This window comes from Corvus cornix, chromosome 4 (assembly GCF_000738735.6).
Source record: "Corvus cornix cornix isolate S_Up_H32 chromosome 4, ASM73873v5, whole genome shotgun sequence".
Taxonomy (NCBI): domain Eukaryota; kingdom Metazoa; phylum Chordata; class Aves; order Passeriformes; family Corvidae; genus Corvus; species Corvus cornix.
The window spans coordinates 55,018,711-55,040,573 of NC_046334.1; the positions used below are offsets into that span (position 1 = coordinate 55,018,711).

Sequence of the window (21,863 nt, forward strand, 5' to 3'; positions counted from 1 at the left end):
AAAATTGAACCTACAAGTCTGAAAAATCACTCATATGTCAAATTTGATGGCAGTACTGGGTCACTCTTCAATTTCATAGTAGCAGAAAGTAGTGTGAATTTCCCAGCTGGATTTTTAGTAAAATGAACTATTTTTTATATTTTTCTAGTGCACTCAGAGGAACATAAAATGCAGTACATGTTTCCTTAGTATCCATCAGTTGTGCCTGTCTGAGTCACTTGACAAAATAGTTTCTCTGATCTTATACTTGAGTTTTAGTTACATCAATAACAAGAAAATTTTAAGGAAAATAATAATAATGCAGGAGGGCAGTGAGAGACCTTCACGTCTCTCGAGAGACTGTCTTGACAGGAGGAATTTGATGCCTCTGGGAAAACAGAATTCATTTACACTAACTCTATTCAACTGTAATGACAAGCCGTAAAACAGGCTCTGAGATGTTGTGCTTGGTTTTTTTACTGCTATCTTTTTAGTTCCTACTGAGTTTTTCCTTATTCTTAGGGTGTGGGAAGAGCCACAAATTCTGCTGGTGAACATAACTTGTTATTAATCCCTACATGGTTATTTCCTATCACTAGGAAAGACAAGAGTGCCAAACTTTTCCAATACAGTCTAGATCAAACCTATTAATTTTACAGATGCTTTTAGAGAACTTAGACCCTTCTTGTCCAAGTTGAGTTTGAACTGCCACCAGCATCTTGCAGAGCCTCATCCACAGCCTGGCGTTCCTGGGGGACTTCACTGAAGACCATACTTGGTGCCAAGCTAAGTATGTCCACAAAAGAGAGTGCTTGAACGGAACAGTTCTGTATAATGGGTGTTTGCTAGTGATATCTAGGGGCTGGTTACCTGCTCTAACACCTGTGTCTACCATCCAACACATTTTTTGAGCATTTCAGCCCTAAGCAAACTAGAAAGAAGCCAATCATCTGATTTCCAGTGAAGACTTTGGTAGTTGGAGGCCAAAGGTTTCCCTAGACAGAAGTGTGCCTAAGAGTTAGATGCTGCAACATCATCGGGCTTTGGAGAAACCAGGCTTTAAAACAAAATTATTTAAAGCACTTGCACATGAACTTATGCATAATATATTACTCCTAGAAAATCTATACCACAGAACACTCTTGACTTTGGATTTTAATTCACTCAGAAAATCTCAGAGTTAGGACAGTTCTCTTGGTTATATGTGTTCGTTCATTTCCAAAATAATTTTTGTTTTCAAGCTTGCAGTCTCTCCTCTGCCCCACCATCTTACAGCTTTCCCCTCCATTCTTTCCATGAGCATCCCACCCACTGCCTGCACTCCCTGCTCTTAACTGCTGCTTTGACTTGGTTTTCCCCCCTTCTTGGCCAGACCTCACCACCAAGCTTCATCCTAGAGTTGGTTTGTGCAGATCGTAGTCTGTTCCTGTCTCTTCCCCAAAATTCTCTTTTTTCCACTCTCTCTGTAGAAGAGAGAGATTCTCTGCTCTGAACTCCAGTATTCAGTTGCACCAACTAAGTCATAAGATAGCTCAAAAAAAGCAAAAAATAAGAAGAAAATAAAGACTGCCTCCAATTTTAATGTTACAGGAAGCATCTAACACACAAAGGAAAACAACATATTGAAGGTCTGAAACCATTGAAAAGGAAAAGAGAAACACCATCACCTAGCAATCTTTGTTGTTTGCCTAAGATGTGTCCTTCACGGACTTGACTGGCCACGAAAGGATTCAACACAAATTAATAACTGCTAAACTGCTTCTGATCTGCAGGTCATATTGTCCTACTGACAGATCATGCATGTGAAGTAGAAGAGCTGATACAGAATAGTGAAACCAGCAATGAACCTGAGAAAATCGAGAAGGTGCAGCTGGAATATAAATGGACAAAAAGTAGCCTTTAAAAAAGGAAAGGCAAAAGTAAAGGAAAAAAAACAATTATGGGAACAGACAAAAGCTAGAGGTAACGGTAACCCCAACAAACACAGTATACTTCCTCCAAAATGTGTGCATGAGGTTTTGAGCACGTGGTTATCATCAGATTAGCAAGAACATGAAATAGAATAACGCCAGTATAGAATACCAAGAGTACTAAAATGAATGTTTTTATCTTTGATAGGTTATATCCTCATTCAGAGGTATTTAAACCCTGATTAAATGGAACCCTGAAACATCCATGGAGAGTCAGATTGAATCATCCTTCAGGAGACAAACACTACATGTTTTCATTGTATTTCAATTATGTAGACTATCCAGATCTTAAGGATTTACATTGGGTTTTTATTCATATATTTCCTTAGAGTTGGACATAGATATAATGATGATGTTAGTGCAGCACACAAATGTTGACAAAAAGAGGCAGCAAAATTTGAAGCAATCCATTTATTGGTTTACCTATGGATACAAACCCAGGCAATTTTCTTTCTTAATTTATGACAAAGACACTGATTTCTGAAAGCTGTGTTTTAGAAATGTTGATTAAATCTACAAATGAAAACTGTTGTTTAAATCTCCTACATGTTTACCTGAGTACTTGTATCAATGAGCCACAGTAGCTTAGATCTGATTCTGAATGTGTAATTTTTCCAGGCCAAAAAAAAGTTTTTTAGAAAGTTTGGAGCTTTCTTAATGAAATGTAGAAAATGCTTAGAGAAGTGGAGGGTAATCTGGTAAAAAGACAGATGAAATCAAGATACTAAGGGAAAGATTGATCACAAAGCAGAATTGCAGAGAAAGAAGATGAAACACTAGAAGCAGATAAGTTTATCTAGTGAATGTATAGAGGAAGAAAGCAGAGAAGATAACAGATCTAGAGACAAAGACATCAGGATGGTAGCTGAAGAGGAAGGTTGAGAGATGATTTTTTGTCTCAGGCATTCACTGTGTTCTTCTGATACTGGCAAGGCAATGGTACAAAAGCAGTTACTGCAGCAGGTAGGAAAAGAACCAAGACACCCTGTTAGTTTTGCAATTAAAACAGCCAACACAAAATCTGCAGTTTTCTTCCCGGTTATGTTTGAAACTTCAGTTTTCTTGGGCAAGGCAGTCACTACTCTCTTCAGTTTCCTATTTATAAACTAGGGTGATAGTATTTCTCTTCTGCCATCTTCTTCTTTACTTGGTTGTCTGAGTTATGACAGGAGCTGTATCTCAATCTGTTCCTGCCTAGATGCTGGCAAAGCAGCCTGGTTCCGACTGGGATGGCTACATAGGGGTTTTGCAGTAACCATGGGTAAGTAAGGCAGAGAAGAACAGGAAAGCCAAAGAAACTGACAAAAGCCTTGATATGAGGAACTAAGAGTGATTACTTAAAAATACATATTTGGGTTCTTTTATTTTCTTCCTGATCCTATCAAATGCACTCAAGGCAAATTTCAGCTTATTTTTTATTTATTCCTTTGAATCTTACTTTTACTTCAAAAGAAAGTGGTTATTCGCATACAAGAGCTTGGGCTTTCTGAAAAACACCAGTTCTCATCAGCCTTTTGATAAAATCATGGGAGCTGAAAACATTGAGAGTTCCTTTTGTTTTAATAACCTCTCTTTCATGAATATTTACTTCTCATTTGAATACTTATCATCAATAAAAATTAAAACCTTATGTTTGTGAGGAGTGTGAGTACATTTGGGATTAAAATGAGCGACATCCTTCAAAACTGAGGGCTTTTGAAGGGTTATCTTTCTTAAAGCAGAGCTCTTTCTGCAACAGTATTCTGAGTCCAGCATGCTACACAAGAAAACAAAGGAGAGAAATTCTGTAAATGAGAAGCGGAACTGGGAAAAAGATTCTGTTTGGTTCATCGGGACTAGCAGTTGTATAACTTTAACTATTAACAACACAAGAAAATGATTGAGTTTCTAATATAATTAACAATTCTTTTAAGCAGTGGTTTAAATTATAGTTCTTGTTAATTTAATTTTCATTATTTGCTATTTGCCTGTGCAAATAAGGTGTTGTTTTCAGAAACAGTTTGCTGAGAAGCCTGCAAGGAGATGGAGGATGTACACGACAATGTAAACCACAGAAAAATATGAATAAAGACAAATGTACCCTCTACAGCATTAAAGTTGCAGAATGCCTAGAGATGAGAAACAGCTAATATAGGAGAAAATGGATTAAAAATTGGAGAAAATGTCTAAGTTTGCTTTATAATTTGCAGGTGAAATGTGTGAACTTTGTAACTATCCAACTAAAGTTCCACACTAAAGCTAGCTGCTCTACTGGACTTTTTTTTTTTTTTTTTTAACATGGAGATAACCACAGGCTTTTATTAAAATTTATAATCTTCCATTCAAAGAGAGTTCCTGCTGAGTTTAGATATGGCCTATGTTTCTTTCCATATAAGCCATTAATTAAGCACCTGGAACAGAAATGTTGTCAGTGGCAAGGCTAAGGCATCACCTGCTCAGAGGGAGGTGAAGTTGTCAAACGGGGCTCTCTAACCATTTTAGAGAACAGAAGGACATTGTGCCTAGATGCCAAACCACAAACAAATCTTAACAATGGGTAAATTGTGGTAAGGAATGAGGCATGCATATTTTATCATGTTGTCTTGTACTGTTTGTGGTGTTATTTAAAACAAAGAGTACCTGTGGGTTAAACTGCTTAAATACTCCACGTAGTTACGCTTGGACTCGGCCTGGAAAATGTAAGTCCTGGGGACACTCGCCGTGTTAGGAGTACAACAAAGATCGCACATGATGTGCCTCATGATAGACCTGGTCTATGGAGACGTGTGCCCATGGGAGCCGCGGAGGGTATGGCTGGAGCAGAGGTGTCAAGGAAAGGTGAGCAGCGCTGTGTGGGTGCCGTGCTTGGGTTTCAGTGCTGATGGAGGAGCGTCTGTGCCAAGGGGGAAATGAAGCCAGACCAAGTCCTGGGTCATTAGGTTATTTACACCTCCGTGAATAGGGTAACAGCGGAGATCTATGCCCAAAGTGGGCAGTGTTCCACTACCGTGTTCAGAGAAAATGGTTGCTTTGTCCTCCCGCTGCGTCTTACATTACACACACAACACAAGCGTGTACATAATTTTGTTACACAAATATATAATACCAAAGTCTCCCTGATACTGCTCCCCAGAGCCTGGGATGGCAGCAGTGCCAAGCTGTTATGCAGGAGGCGCACGTACAGAGAGGAGGACCCTTCTCTGGGACACGCACCCCGGACACTCCCGCACAGCCCTCGGCAGGTGCCGCTCGGGCCCCAGCGCTCTGCCCTCCGGCCCGGCCCTCCTGCCCCGGCTCCGCGGCCCAGCCCTGCCGGCAGCTCGGCCGTGCGGCCGGGCCTGAAGGCGCTCGGGGAGCAGGGCGGGCCGGCAGCGGTGGCCGCAGTCCCCGCCTCTCCCGCGGGCTGCTCGGCGAAGGCCGGGCCGGGAGGAGCCGCTCACCGGCGCTGCGGCCCGCCGGAGCCATGAGCTCCCACCGCAGCGAGACCGACTGGCAGGGGTTGCTGAGCGAGGTGAGGCGGCGGGGTGGCCGCGGGGCTGGGGCGCCGGGCACCGAGGCAGAGCGCCGGGCGGGCCCGGCTGCTCCCCGCGCCCCGAGGAAATGCCGGGGAGAGGGGCACAGCCGCCGGCAGGAACCCGGCCCGCGGCCGAGCGGGCGGCAGCGGCGGGCGGGGGGCGCCGAGCTGTGCCGGTCACGGCTGAGCTTTGCAGTCACGTCTGCCGATGGCCCTCCCCTCGTCGGGCTGCCGCCCCAGCGCGCGCGGCTGCGGAGCACCGGCGACAAGGGCCTGCGAACCTCTCCGTGGGTTTTCCGCCCTGGGGCTGCAGAGAGCAGGTTGTAGGCGCTGCTGCGGCTGGTTTGAAACCGCCGAGGATTCCCTGAGCCGCGAGTATGGCCGAGGCCTCGGGCCCGGGGGAGCGGAGCAGCGCAGCGCAGCTGCGGAACCGGCCTGGGTGACCGGGCTGCCCCTGTGCCGTATGCCTTGTGTACTTACTTCCCTTGAATCACACATGAAAGGGTTTTGAGACCCATGGTGACATTTATGCTATGGGAGAAAAGAATGTAATAGTACCATGCACATGAGCCTCAACAGGTGGAGGATTTTCCAATTACATGAATAGAAAGTTAATTGTCCACTGCATCCCCATTAAAAGATCCAGTGTTTACAGGTACACGTTTTCACATAGGGTAAGTTACCAAACTCACACCAACTTGAGGTCAGTATAACTTAAAGGAGTGTTATTGAAGTCAAATCTGTTTATTAGCCAAACTCATGAAGTAAGCTGGCATGCTGATTTTTACATTGCATTACTATAAAAAATAGTATTTTTATGCTTACAGCTAGCAGATAAAACTTCTTTGCAAACAGCATGGGCCTGGATAAACCTGGCTGAGTCTATTGTCCTCCACTATGACGCACACAGGTGAATTCCCCTGTTTTCAGGAGGGCTTTGCCTCCATTATGTTAACTGAGTGTAAGGCCTAAGGCTCTGACCTGTCAAATAGATATTTGAGTTTAGGATGTTGAACCTGTCACTGCTCCTGTTGATTTCAGTGGGAGTTTGTATGGCCGCAGATCTTTGCTAGTACAGTACATCCAGAATTGGGGCCTATCTATGCACACAGTGTTTGCAAAGACACAAAATGATCCCGGAGAAAGTGAACAGTGCGCTTTCAGTAGTATCCTGTTTATGCAGTGTTAAATCTAACATCTCATTTCTCAATTGGAGTTTTATTTGGGGTGGGGATGGTTTCAGATGGAAGGGAAGGGTTAGAGATGAGAGACAAGTCATGAGGTGTGTTCAGAGGAAATGTTGCTATACTGTGCTTTAAAAAGTAATTTAGAATTACTATGGAACTTTTTTACTTTTTATATAGTTTAACCTAAAATCTTGGTCCTGAAATTGAACACTGACTTCAGTTTAGGGGCTTCTTGATTGTAGTGAAGTTTAGTGACTGTGCTAAGCTACATTTTTGTAGATACTTAAATATACATATAATTTCTTTTTTTCAGGAAAAATTAGAGGCATAGTGACTTATATTTCCCCTTTCCTCCCTTTCTCTCTGTTTCTACAGCAGGCTTACAGCCTGTTTTTCTGGGTGAAGTCTGTAGTATGTGCTGTCAAGATACAGGTTTTCCTCTTTTGCCTTCTTCTTCCTTTGGCTGTTGTAATTCACTCCATGTGATTTACTCATTAACTCCAACATCCTAATTGGTATGTGAGAAAGTGGCTCAGACTTCTGAAGTAACTTGTAATAAGGTTTTTGAATTTATCATATCCCTCAGTGGTACAGATTTTCTCAAGGCCTTCTAGCTTCGGTGTCTGCTAGGTAATTTTTTTCCCCTGTCCATTTCATAAACATCTTGAAATGCTTTCAAAATACAAGGTAACAAAAGCAAGAAAAGACATGGTAGCTGTAAACAAACACTGTCCCATTGCTGATGGTAGACAGTTAAAACATAAGATGGGGTTAAAAATCTTGGTGTAAAAGACCAGAAGTTGGTGGGTTCAGATCTGTGGTGACATACTTTCTCATTTGCATAAGCCCAATCCTCCAAATTTGAAAGGTAGGAGTAATTGAAATACTTGTCAAAGCAACTGTAATTTTTAAAACTGTGGTACTACAGGTGTTAAGTGAAGTAGTAGGATGCGCATTTGGTCCTTATGCACAAACACTTGTACACACAGTGTATTTTTGTAGGTTGTCTTTTCATTTTTCTGTAGAGAAGAAGAAATTCTTTTGTCAGTTTCAGTCTTTTTCTATATTTATTCTTCTTTTCCTTTTGACATTTGTTCCATTTTGGTGCCGTTTGCTCTGTACCCTTTCACATATCTTTCTCTGCTTTTATTATGCTCACCACTAACTTTTTGCTTGTTCTTTTGCCTCCCTGTTTATGTATATTTCCACTTATTTTACAGCCGCACACATTTCAGGCCTAGTGTGCACCTGGTACTCTGAACAATCTTTGCACCACCTGTACCTTGAGCATTCTTTAAACTAAATGAATAGGATGACGTGGGTAGGAATACTGGGACACAGCCAACTTAGCAAATACTGAAGGAGTGTAAAAGAGTCATTATTTCCATTGATAATCTCACAAACTGGATACAGAAGAACTCACTTCAGGAGCAAGAATCCACACAAATTTTACCTGTTCTCTAGCTAAGTTCATGTATTGGTGATGGATGCATATATATATATAAGATTTATTACTCTCTTGGGTTACCATGTAATTTTTCTGCCTGGACTCTTGGTTTTTATCTAACGTTTATGTCACTCAATGACCCATGTTTAGAGTATTTAAAAGTCAGTGTAAACTTGTAAGGTGAAGACCTGATCAATAATCAATAATCTTGCTTATTTGACACAAGAGACTGAGCTGTAGCAAGAACTTTCTTGCTGGTGGCCTAAGTCCTCCATAAAACAGTGATCTTCATAAATCTTAAAATACTATCCCAAGAGTACATTCCATTCCTCTTCCGCATCCCTGGAGTTGTTCAAGGCCAGTTTGGATGGGAGTCTGAGCAACTTGGTCTAGTTGAAGGTGTCCCTGCCCATGGCAGCAGGGTTAGAACTAGATGATCTTCAAGGTCCCTCAGATTTGCCAACTTGTAGAATTAAATCCAATGTCAAAATGCTTCTCTTTCGCTTGCACCTCCCACACGTTAGAGTGTTTAGTGTATGCTATTTGCAGCAACTCACATGTGGCGCTGCCTCCTAAAGTTAGTTTGAAGAAATGTAGTTTCTGTTTAATTTGTCATTCACAAGAGGCTATTTCTTGGTTATTGGCTGTGTGTGGTCTTCAGCGGCAAAGAAGGAGGTGATATGCTTGTCTCTTGAGCTCCCTTGCTGAGTAATTTTGGAGCAGTAGTTCTAGTTGAAATAGCTAGATTTCAACATGATTTCAAGACATGAGTTCTGAAGAGTGAGATACCTAGCGTGCTTGTAATTGGCAGAGCGTACCTTTCCCATTGGTTGCACAATTTTTTATGTGGACAAGAGAGAAGAAAAAGGAAAACTGGTGAGATTTTCATGTTCATAATATCTCTATTACATTCTGTCATGTTTTCTTTTCAGACAAAGCGTGAAATGTAATTCACCAAACCTCTATGAGGGGCCAACAGGCTTTGGAGCCACTAGTTTCACAGCTTTTCTTAATGTGGACAAATGCAGTGGCTGTAGGGAAGAACAAAGTGGAGCAGATACTCTGAGGTCCCTGGTTGGTTGGGTTGGCATTGTAACAACTTTGACATTTGGAAAATGAAATGAGAATGCTAAAAGAGCTGGCACTGTGATTTACTGTGCTCCAAAATTCTCAGGAGCTGTGGGAGAGTGCTATGAAGACCTGCATGCTGGACTTCTGGGCAACAAAACAAGTGTTGCTTTTCATGTTTCCTTGTTTCAGGTTGGACTAAGAGACCCACAGGGATGTTGTGAAACAGAGAGAAATTAATAATGTAATTGGAGGCACAGCATACAAAACTTTTAAGGGCTGGGCCACATTGCACAGAAGTGTTAACTACTAAATTGTGGTATTCCTAAATAGCCAATGAAGAGGATGTGGTGTAGTATGGTCATCAAGACAAGACATGATGTTCTGAGGAGCTGCTTATATCACTTCTGTCATCACTGAATGATACCAGCCTGCTTTGTGTTTCAGCAGCCAAGAAGCAGCCAGTGAAGCAAGAACTGGGCAGCAGGAAAAGCAGGGTTGATATGGTGGAATAAAACCAAGGTCACTGCATTGTTTCCGGTTTTATCAGAGAAAAATCACATCAGGAAGGGAGATGGCAAGCAAATGGCCAGTAATTGTGTATTTCTCTGGATCTGAGTGCTTGACTCTTTCAGATAAGTTAACAGTTTAATCTGAAGTCGAGGGGAGCAACGTTATAGAAACACAGTCAACAAATATTCCAAACAGTGAGATTGCAATGCATTTTGGGACCCTTCAGTTTCGACAACAAAATTGTCTCCAAGAGTACAGTTGGGAGAAATTTGATAAAGGCAGTTCAGTAGCAGTTGGATCTCTTATTAAAAGATGGTGAGTAGAGTCCATGGTTTTTCAGAGAGCATGGTAGATGATAGGTGTCAAGGCCCAATGTGATGCCCTTCAGCATTTGAGGACACAAGGCCCTGGAGTGTCAAGAGGAGACAGAATATGATCCACAGTGTTTCCAAAGCACAGATTGGAGATGGTATCTCTGCTTCTACTCTCAGGAAATTAGATGTTTTCCTTGACATTAATTGCCATTAAGTACCAAAATACAGGCCAGTAATTTGTACAAATTAAAAAAAAAAAAAAATCTGATAGGAATTCAGTGTGTTTGTTGGTTTAAAAAAAGAAAGTCTGAAACCTTGACCATGTCCCAGCTTCATCAGATTATTAGACCATGTCTACAGCGTCATTAATGAGATCTACCCAGATTTGTCACTAAAAATAGCAATGGACAAATAGTAAGTGTTTGATGTAGAGGGTCACCTTGGAGCAGTTACACTCTACTGTAATGTCAGTCTCTTTTTACTCAATTTCACTAAAGTAGTCATCTGGCTGTAAAGCAGTTCAGGCAGAAATATAGGATGTCATATTCCTTTAATTACTACGATCTTCCTTGTAGCAATTATAATTTGCTTTATTGCAGATAACAGCACATTGGTAGATAAAAGTCACTAGACAGATATGAAAAGTTGTACATTGTAGCTTTTAGATTGAATGTATAGCAGCTGGTTCTCGTTTAACTTTGTTTTTTAAATTAATAGATTATTTTGTACCAATAATTAAAAACAAAAGACAACAAGAATATTTCATAGTAACTATAGTGCATAATAGAATTCACTTGTTTGTCTCACTGATAGAGAGTACCTGAGATATAGGCTTTCCTTGAGTTGCAGGGGAAGAAATCTCTATATGAGTGAATGCCAGAAGCATCTATTGAATACTTTTTTTCAGACTGTTTGAGAAAATTTGCCTTATTGCTTTCATTGTTCCAAAAAGACTTGTCACACGCCTATGTTCTTTTTGACAGCATACCAATTTTATTGCACTTATTTGTCCATATAAGGGAAATCACTGATGGGACTCAGTTATTTCCCTGTGTAGAACCCATTTCTGGTGTACAGTTGTTGGGTCAGTTTATGGCCATTATTGCTACATTGGCTTTTAACATTCAGAAACATATATATTGAATAACCTCTTTGAGGTCTGTCTTCGTGAAATTTGGTTTTCCTTCAGTAATGGTAATGGGAACTGCAAACAGAGCTCTGTTGAATAATCAGATTCCACAGAAATGCTCTGGCTTTATTGTTTCTTGTACCATAAGCCCATGGAAACAAATTATGATGTTATTACTGGTTTTATTCCATTTATTTGGGAAAGTCAGTGTGTGTAAAAGGCAAAAATTACTCCAAAAAGTCTTTTATGTGGTCATTTTTATAGTAAAATCCAAACAGTGCACTGGGGAGAGATGCCAGCATCATCAGTATATAGTTCATCTAGTTCAAACAGATTTTAAACAAGGAGGCCATCATTATTCCTTTTCATTTAGACCCTGAACATTACCGTCCCCACAATCTGTTTATGGTTCGTTACCCTCAGGCTAATAGGTAGCTGAGAATTCCCCAGCCCCTGCCAGTGCTGCTGTAAAAGGTGAAGCCTGCTCGTGTGCTGAGTGTGTCCTTTGTAGAGGGCTGTGACTCATGGCAGACGCAAGGTTTGTTTGGTGCTAGGTCTGTATTTCCTCCTGGGTAAGTACTGGGTTTTACAGTCTAATCCACATGCTCCGGTTCACTTCTGCCTCTCATACACCGTTCCATCCAGCAGCACTCGAGGCAAGGCTCACCTGCAGATGCTGTGGGTGTATAAGGCAAGATGTTTGGCTTCTTTCCATTCCCACTGTGTGCATGGTATAGGCTGCGCTGCTCCACACAGGTGTTGGCTGGATGGGCCAGCTTCATGCTTCCTGGGATTCTTCCTGTTAAAGAAACAGGACAGGCTCCTTGGTTCAGGGCTTTAGGCTGTTGAGGTTTTTTTAAAGTGATTGTGAGGTTTGCTTTTACTCATTTTTGTTTGCAATTACTCTATCAGATTGTTAATATTTAAAAACAATTTAGCGAAGGCATATTTTAGAATTACTTAGGGGATGAAACAGGGAAAAAAAGAAGAGAGATTGACAAACATTTCACTGTAAGTGAAGGAATTACTTTATCAAGTTTGAAGAAGTTTACCATGTCATTATAATCACTTGCTGACAATATTAAAGTTTAGCTTCTCATACCTTTCAGTCCTTTATCAAGGGATTTGACATTTGTGTAAGGTATCAGTAAGGACATAAGTACATAGGTACACTTGCGTTTGTTGATGCCAAGGCATCATAATCCAGAAAATTTATGGCAGGATTTCAACTTTAGTATTGCCAGAAATAAAATTAATCCAAGGTGGAAGTGTCCTTTTTGAGAGTTCAAATCCTTCTTGGAACTGCTTTTCTCATTCCCTTCCCACTTTTTTGCAACTAAGCATTTACCATTTTTGGAAAAGGTTGGCTGTACTAATATACCAAACTCATTTTTCCCTTTCTCATTGACTTGAAATTGAGGTTAACAATTAAAGTTAATTCCAAGCAAGTAGTACATACAAAGAATGATTTTTGTCCCGAAGAACAGCACTGACTTGAGCGGTATGGAAGTGCTGATGTTCTTGCTTTGTGCAAGAGCCCATAATGACAAAGTATTCTTGTCAGAGGATATAATGAAACTATAAATTGTTTTCATGACTGCTGTGGTATTTGGTCTCTTGTAGAGCATATTCAGAAAGTATTTAGAGCCATGTCTTATGCCAGTAACATCAGAAATAGAAATATATACTTTAGCATGAGCAGTGTCAAGTGATGGGTAATAAGAATCTGCTGATCGAACATCATGTTAAGTGAAAAAAGTTACTTGAAAGTTCTGATAGGTAACATTGAGGATGACATACACGTTACTCTTCCTGTCAATGGGGAAAGGCAATGAAGCAGATCAGACCAATGCAGAACAGCTAAGATTTGCAAGTTCTGCTTTGCTTAGTGCATGAGCCCTTCACATGAGAGGTGGTGGCTGCAGGGGAAGGCTCATCTCTGCCTTCCCTCTCCTTTTAGGTGTTCACAGCATTCCTGCATTATTTCCCATTCTTTTGCCTCAAACGAGCATGTGCTATTACTGCAGTCCTAGGCCCTATCACCGTGTCCTGCAGCCGTAGGGAGGAGGAGAGAAGATCCAGGAGGCAGGAATTGTGCAGCAAGATTGATTTATTTAATTATTTTATAAACTCTTTTATAGACTTTTTTCTTCATAGTCTAATTGGACAAAGGATCAGCCATCCCTTGGGGTGATTGGCTAAAATCCTAAAACATCCATTGTCAAAATATTTTTCTACTATACTATAAACAAGACTTTTCAAGGCTGCAGGTGTTTGGTTGTTTACATAACTCTGCTGCCTCTTCTGTGAGAGAGAAAAGTCTCTCATGGGCTTAGAAAATAGCAAGAAAATCCTTGCTAGCAGCATTTTTGTATCTACAATGTGCCTGTAGTATCACAGAGTAATTTAAGTTTCTTTTACCTGTGCTGTAAGGGCATCACACTAATTGTTTCAGAGTCAAGGTAAATTTTGGTTATCATTCATGCTATGCCTTCTGCTGTAGCATGGTCCCATTTCAGTGTCCAGTTGGGAGGCTGAGCCCAGAGGACATTGCTGGTAGAAGGATGGCAGTGGGAAGCGAAGCAGGAATGATTGGTTGCTACCTGGAAGCTGGATATTTTGAACACATGTAGAAAAGGGAGTTTGCAAATGCTTCTTCCTTCTAGCAGCCTTCCCAGGGATGCTGGGCAAATTGCAAGGTTCCTCATGCTATTGTATATGAGGAAAAGAATGAGAAACTCAAATTGCTAATTTTTCAAAGTCACAGTGGTCAGGTGAACATGTGGCCATATGGATGGATTTCAAGCTTTCTATATGAGATGTCTTCCCTGTGATTGTTATTAATAAGCTAAGATGACTTGTGGCAGACTTTGATCTTGTGCAGTCTTCCTTCAACTTTTCAGAGCAGAACTTGAGACTCTTGTATCCAGTACTGGCTTGGGTAGAAATGGCTTGTTACATGTATGGGTTTTTTCTTTTCTGCAGTATCTGGTGTGCAAAAGGAAGCTCGAAAGTAAAAAGGAGGCATTGCTAATCCTTTCCAAAGAGCTGGACACTTGTCAACAAGAAAGAGACCAGTACAAACTTATGGCCAACCAGCTGCGGGAACGACACCAGTCTCTGAAAAAGAAGTATCGGGAGCTGATTGTAGGTTGTTCTTTATGAAGACTGTTTAACTGGGGGACAAAGGTGAACCTCAAAAAAAAATTAGAAAGAAGTCCATAATGGCTGCTGTAAAAATGTCTAGGTACTTGTTTGCAGGAGTCTGCAGTTGTACAGCCCTGATCATGTTATTACTCATTTGTTCTGCATTGATGAGGCAGTGCCTGTTATATAGGACACAGAAACAGTGCATGCTCTGAGGAAATTAGTTTCAGTGATAATTCCATTTAAAATCTGACTGTGGTATTATTATTCCTCAGCAACTTAATGTACCAGTATGAAAATTAATGCAACACAAATTTGTAATGACCTGCTGTTCTAGAAATGTAAACAAATCCTCAACTTTAAAATTTTTTTTAGGTTGAAGTTAGTATTACTGATATTAATCATTACTATTTAAAAAAATAATTTTATAACAGTTAAAATACATGTTCTGCAATTAGATTCACAGAAGTTAATACAGTTTTTGGTTTCAGAAATAAGCTGCCAATAAAATATGTCTGTTTATTTGTAGGATGGGGATCCATCGCTTCCACCTGAAAAGAGGAAACAGGTAGGATTTATTTTTCATTCTTTGTTATTTATCTGCTACAAGAGTACTTTGCAAAAGAATAAAAATATTAATTAAGAAATCTGATAAAAAAGCAAGCGTTTCGGAATATTAAAGAGCTCAGTCTTTAAACTGTGACTTCTGCTTTGGTCTACACATTTCACTCTGAAATACCTGAACTATCATTATTTAGAATATATGGCTATTGCTTTCCTTTTCACCTGAGACTGAAATTGGTCAGTGTACAGAGACTTGAGATTGTTCTCTTTGTTGTTTATTCTTCTGTATTGAGTCTTAAAATGGATTTGTGACAGGACTTCTCATACTTAGAAGTAAACTGGGAATGCATTGTCTGCATTCCATAATTGTTAATTTATTGTTGTGAGTGCTGTTTTCCATTAAGTATTCTCCCAGGCCACTTGGACTCTATGAGTTATAAATGGTAAAACAATGATAATTGCATTTTATGGTTCCCCTGAAAAACTTTTTGCCTGCTCGCATGCATTTTTGTTCCTAGATATCTACATAGTGTGTCCCTGTTGTGGAATGTTGGTTGTCACATCCTAAAATTACCTTAATTTTTAGAAAAAATGGTACTCAAAACACAATATGTGGAGCAGGGAGATGAGGACAGCCTAAAAGAACAAAAATCATTGCTGTAATTGCTAGTTTTGGAAGTCTTTTAACTATGTTTAAAACATGGTTATTAACATTCTCTTAATGGATCAGAAGTTTTACTCATCACCCTTTCCCTGAGAGTTTGCATGTAGTTCTTGCTATTTGCTTAAAATTTTATGGCTTAGGGTTTTGGTTGCTTTAAACTAAACTTCCAGGGGCAATATAATTACTCCTTCAGGCACTTAAACAAATAGCTGCCAAGAAGTCAGTGGCTCAGTGTAGAATCATTTAACTTCCTCATTATTTAGCATAATTTATTTGCAATTCTGTTATTTCAACAGAATTCTAATAGAAGTTTATGACCAGATACAAGTTTGTGCATTCTGAGTGTTGCTGAGGAATATCCAGTTGAAAAAAAAAAACAAGGCAGTATATGGATCATTACAGAGATAAGTAGGAAGGGAGATTTCCCATCCCATAGCTATTCTAATTCATCTTTCATCTTTCAAAACAAATAAAACTGACACTTGTTTCTAAAATACTAGCCAAATTCAGTCTAAATTCAGAAGCTGTGATGATATTAAGTTTGGCAATTTGTCTTACCAGGGCAAGTGCCTGGAAAACCTTTAATAATCTACCTAGGAGTCTTTTTTTTTTTCCTGAGGAAGCTATGTATTCATGCTAGGTAGCAGTGAAAGAAAGAAAATCTTGTCTTCAAATGGGGTCGTTGATGGGTTCCCCCCAAGAACAATATATACCTTACGTTGTACAGTAATAGACTGTTAGTGTACTTTCTTGAGTTTTCGTTTTCCTGAGAAATGTGTCTGTAACATACAAGGTGGATAACCTAGAGCAGTTAGTGCAACCTTTCTGAAGAAGAGTATAGTTTTGCTTTGAGAAATGCATCAGAGAATAATAAAAGAAAGTAATGAATATCTTTCCGTTATTACCTTACATACATTTTTTAGCATTTTCTCATCTAAGAAAGAGTGAAGTTCTCTTTCCCTTTTGTGCTTCTTCTATTCGCTTTTTTCCTGGAACCCCAGATGCCTGCTGGGAGAAGTTTGTGACCTCAGTCACTTTATAAAAAGAGACCCCAATCCTCCAATGAATTCTGCATGACACAAAAGTGCATACTGTTTTCATGGTCAGAAATGAGATGAAAACATGATATGCTCAACAATTTGCTATCTGTTGCATTGGTTTGCCACAACTGAACAATTATTGCTTATTATTGAAATTTCAATGTAGAACCTTAAATGTAATAGGTTGGTTGGAATTGCTGTCTTCTTCTTCGTGTCTTCATTTCCCCCTTTATTATCAATTATGTTTTGTGACTGCTTAAAATGTCTTGCTTTCCACCATGCCTTCTCATGCTATTTTGTAGCACAGAATTTTCATGGTTTTTATGGAAATGTCATGTAACCAGGTGTTTTCTGTCAGCAGTCAGCTAACTCAAAATCCGTTTTTGTAAAACTGGTACTTAAAGGTATCTTTACATGCAGTGGTAGTGTTTTCCCTCTCAAAGCTGTGTTTGCATCTTGGATCTTTTCCAAACGAAACTATAATTCTGTGATACTATGATGATTCTATCCAAAGATTGTTCTGTGTGTATCGCCTTCTGCCAATCAGCAGAAGCAGGAAATGAGAAACTGTGCTACTGAAATCTCTTTTTCTACTGTAGGTGTTTCACCAGAACTGTTGTTATCATAGCTTGTGAGCTGTCAGTGCTTTCTTTCCTGGCCCATCATGCCTAACACTCTCAAATGGTGTGATTGAAGGTAGTTTTATAATGTCTTATGCTGTCAGGTGTAGAGTAATTTTTGGATAAGTAATGGAGTAGTGAAATGTTTCAGGACAATAGGAATTAGGAAGAGTGTGTTTTATGTTAAAATTCATTCAGACGTGGTTGTAGTGGTTTAATCCCAGCCAGCAGCCAAGGCCCACGCAGCCACTCACTCAACTGCCTCACCAGGGCAATCAGAGAGTGAATTGGAAGGATAAAAGCTAGGGAACTTTTGGGTTGAGATAAAGTCAGTTTTATAGGAAAAGCGAAAGTGGCTCACACAAGCAAAACAAAGCAAGAAATTCAATGCTTCCCATGGGCAGGCAGGTGTTCAGCCACCCCTGGGAGAGCAGGGCCCCAGCACGCATAACGGTGACTTGGGAAGACAAATACCATCACTCCAAATGCCCCACGCTTCCTTCCTCCTTCTTCCCCCACTTTACACACTGACCATGGTGTTGCATGGTCTGGAATATCCCTTTGGTCAGTTTGGGTCACCTGTCCTGACTTTGTCTCCTCCCAGCTTCCCATGTTCCTTGCCAGCACGGCAGTACAAAAAGCAGAAAAGGCCTTGGCTCTGTGTGAGCCCTGCTCAGCAATAACAAAAACATCGCTATATTATATTATTAACTCTACCTTAGCTGAAACCAGCACAATGGTAAACAATAGACACTCCCCATTTTGAAAGACATGTTAAAATATTTCTCTGACTACATAGCCTCTGTTGAGCATCCTATATAAATAGAAATTCTACTGTTCTACAGTTCTGCAATGATATATATTTATATGCATTAACTGTGATACAGGACATTTTAATGGAAGCTTACTAGGTATCTGTTGTCCAGTGTTGCTGCACTGGGAAACTTAAAGAAAAAAACAGAGATGGGATTTCTAACTTGATATATGTTGCCTGTTATTTTCATCTACACTGTTTAAATTTTCAGTATACCTTCAGTTTGGGAGAAGCTTTGCTATTAGAATAACAAATCAGTGAATCCTTCGACCTTCTATATGAAATGGAAGTTCTTTTAATTCAAATGAGATCCTTTGAATAAACAAAGATGAAGTAAAATGCATGGTTAGGAAAATGACTGTATTGAGCCACAGTCCTAAATATGCTTTGCTTAATTTGATCTCAGTGAGACCACTCAGTTGGAGATAATGGGTTTGCGCTGGGGCTGTATGTCAAGAATAAAGCTGCAATGCATATGTCACTGGTGAGGCCTTAGGTTTGTGTTTTAAATGTATAAGGAATCAAATTAAATGGAACTGAACATCACAAGACCACAGAATAGTTGAGGTAGGAACACAGCTCTTGAGGTCAACTAGTCCAGTCTTCTTGCTCAAACATGACCACCTAGAGCAGGTTGCCCAGGGACGATTTTCAGCATGGTGTTGATTGTCTGCAAGTCCGCAGCCTCTCTGGGCAACCTGTTCCAGTGTTTGAGTGCTCTCACAGAAAAAAGGGTGAGGGGGCAAGACCCTTCCTCACCTTCTTGCTGTCCTTTCTAAGGAGCCAGTATCCCTTCATCATAGCGCTCCAGTTGTGTGAGCTATCCCACTGATTCTCCATGATCCCAAAGAGATTGTAACCCTGTAACTGCACACAGTCTTCAAACTCCTCCTGTTTATCCCCCCTGCTGCATGCATTAGAGACCTTGGAGTGGATTCCGAGTGTGCTGGTTCTGTGATACAGGCTTGAGAGCTTTCCTTCAAGACTGTTCTATTGGAACCTCCTTCTCTACCTGCCTATGGTCAAAGGAATTACTCTTCAGCTCAGTTGCTTTGTGAATTGCTATGTCCTGTCTCTTCCCATCATCCCAGCCTCTTGCGTTGCCTACCCTATCCTAAGATTCCTCATTCCCTCCCACATAATTTCAAGAGTAAAGCTCTCCTTTTGAAGTTCTCCAGTCTACTGGCAAAGATACTTTTGCCTCATGTAGTCAAGTGGATCTTGTGTCTTCCAAGCAGCTGTTGAGCCTTAGAGAGGATCCCATGATCATAGAACCATCTTTGAGGTGTCCAATACTGAGTCCCATAATGTAATGATGGCATAGTCCTAGTACAGAAACAGCTTGATGGTTAATCCTTCCTACCAGCCAAAAAGTCCCCTGAGAGAACATAAAGGTCACGGCCCTTAATGCTGTTACAGTTATCCATACGTATCCCAAGGTGATTCATTCAAACCAAGATTCTGACTGCTTCGAGGGTCATTGGTATCGCAGCACCATGATACTCACTCACTGAGATGTTGGTCAGACAGCTTGTCTCCTGCTAATGAATATGTCCATGAGCATGACTTTTTGGAGCAGGCAAAACATCAGAAGGACCAGAGGTTCCAGACAGAATTATGCTGTGACATACCACAAATGGACCCATTTTGATCCTTTCCACTTCTAGCTTCCAGCTCAATGTACTCAGCTATCACAATTCACTTCTGAAACAAATTTCAGGGATTACCTTATGACTGTTCTTGACATCATCATAAATAATAACTAATGTGGTTATTATTTGTTAGTGAATGAATTCAGGAAGTTTTGCTAGCCTTGTGCTAAGGTGCAAAAGCTGTATTCAGAGTCCTGTGAAATAAAATCTGCAGATAAAATACACTACAGGGTAAGCAATAATTTTGTATTATCTCACAGTGGTGCTGTGAAGATTAATGTGATTTCTTCCTCTCTTCAAAGGGTTTGAGGATGAAAAACATTATGCATGTGCCAAACATAGACCAGTGCACTTTGCTTTGGTTTGTAGGTGCATGTGTTTGACTTCCATAGCGTGAGGTAGCAGTTGGAAAACAGTGACGTTGTTTGCCCTTGCAACACATAGAAAGCAATACTCCCATGGATTTCAAAGTGTGCCTGCTCCAAGAACAGAGCCAGTAGACAGATTTTTGTTTCTGAACACTGAAATCTTCTATTCCATTGCTCAGAGCAGGTGGTAGTATGTAAAACTTAGAACTTTTTAGCCACACTAGGAGTCATACTTTGTGAAGTGACACAGTTGTTTCTTCAACAAATAGGTTTTGCTCTAACAAAGAATCATAGAATCATTTAGATTGCAAGAGATCTGTAAGACCGTCGAGTCCAACCATTAACCTAATGCTGCCAAGTCCACCACTGAAGTCTAGGAGAGAAGAAACACTCATCATAATAGATGTGATAGTCCCTCAGGCCTGTTGTGTACAACAACTTCTTTTCCAGTTGCTGTGTCTTACCTTATGGAATAGAGAGACACTTGTGCACACCTCTGCACCTGAGTACTCTCGATAAATAGTCCTTCAATTAATTACAACACTCAAAATATTTAAGGAATTTTGATTTTTTTTGTGCATTATCTCAAAGTTTAAGATGTCTTTAGGAGCTCAGAATATTTAGGAGAGGATTTTCTTCTCCTGTTTTATGTCAAGTGACTGCTTGGCAAAGCTTTGATTTTTGCTGTTGTTTTTCTGCATGAAAATACAACCCATATTAAGTGTATTTTGTTTTGCATACCCAGGATCTGTTTTTTCTGTCTTCTCTGTTTTTTCAACTTAAAGAGAAAAATACAATAATTTTGGAATTTTATTGCAAAGAAGCTAGTGTTAAGGGAGATCATCAGTTCTTCTATCTTGGGAGTGAGCAGTGGTAGTTGATAAGTAAAACAGGTTTTTCTGTATTAATTCAGCCATTGCAATCATGTGAATGCGTTGAAGGAGAAACTGCACTTAAATTTGTGATCAGTCACACCCATCAAGTGTGCTTAGTGTTTCATCAAACTTTTTTCTGTCAGCCCTATAATTCAGTGTTCTTCTCTGTTTGAAGGTGTGGCTGGAACAAACATAAAAGACTGTAAATTGCAATATAGGAATGTTTGTATTTAAAAATACTTTTAAACTGTAAAGGTATGTTGGAAGTCTCCCTCTCTTCCCCCTTCCCAAATTACTTTTTCAGGTAGTACCCTAAGGGCAAAAAGTTCTTTTTTTTTTTTACGTGTCGGATAAGATTTATGTGCAAGAGAATTGAGAACTATATTAAAGACTGTTACTATCCATCATTTTTAAAGTGCTGTGAGGAAAAATAACACAGTGTGTATGTGTAGCTACATTTGCAAAATTGTTAGAGGAGCCAAACTCAAGAGTAGTGCATGATGCCGGGGATGACTATTTGGAGTTACATTACTTTTTTTTACTCATCAGGCCATTGGTCACTAGTGAGCAAAGATCTGTTGCTGCCTGCCAGGTATTTACTGGCTTATATTAATAAGTATTTATAGATATTTTTGTCAGTATTTTTTGACACTCATCTGTAGCTAAAAGTGAAGTTCTTTTCCACCTTCTATCCCAAAAAATGTTCTTGCAAATTTTAACAAAGCCTAAGTGGAAAAGGAGGAGGACTGTGATCCCATCCCATTGAATCTTTCACTCTCTGGTCTCTTCTGATCGATCATGCTTTTTTTCCTTTATGTAATAATGGTAGGCACTTCCCACTCAGCACTCTCAGGTCTGTCTTTTTCTCCTTTCGTCTTAGCTTCTGATGGGATTGTTGGCTGTGGTTGCACTTGCATTTGGTCAGAGGAAAAAGGAGTATGGGGACAGTGTCATATGTCTGGCTTCAGTGGGGTTTAGGCTGTGCTCAGATGATGCTCCACTGAGAAGGTGGTTGGGCA

The 21,863-nt window shown here is 40.1% G+C and overlaps 1 protein-coding gene across 4 annotated transcripts in view; it reads left to right on the forward strand.

Moving 5' to 3' along the window:
• Positions 1-5,269: 5,269 nt before the first annotated feature.
• The window catches only part of CCDC149 (coiled-coil domain containing 149), a 52,371-nt gene continuing 35,777 nt past the window's right edge, over positions 5,270-21,863 (forward strand). For 2 of the 4 annotated variants that reach the window (XM_039550954.1, XM_039550955.1), the window contains exons 1-3: positions 5,270-5,439; positions 14,086-14,247; positions 14,777-14,815. In XM_039550954.1, the coding sequence (XP_039406888.1) occupies positions 5,392-5,439; positions 14,086-14,247; positions 14,777-14,815 (249 nt within the window). In that variant the 5' untranslated portion in view covers positions 5,270-5,391. Of the gene's footprint in view, positions 5,440-9,011; positions 9,973-14,085; positions 14,248-14,776; positions 14,816-21,863 lie in introns of those variants that run through there. The other 2 variants (XM_039550957.1, XM_010401833.4) reach the window with 2 other exon arrangements.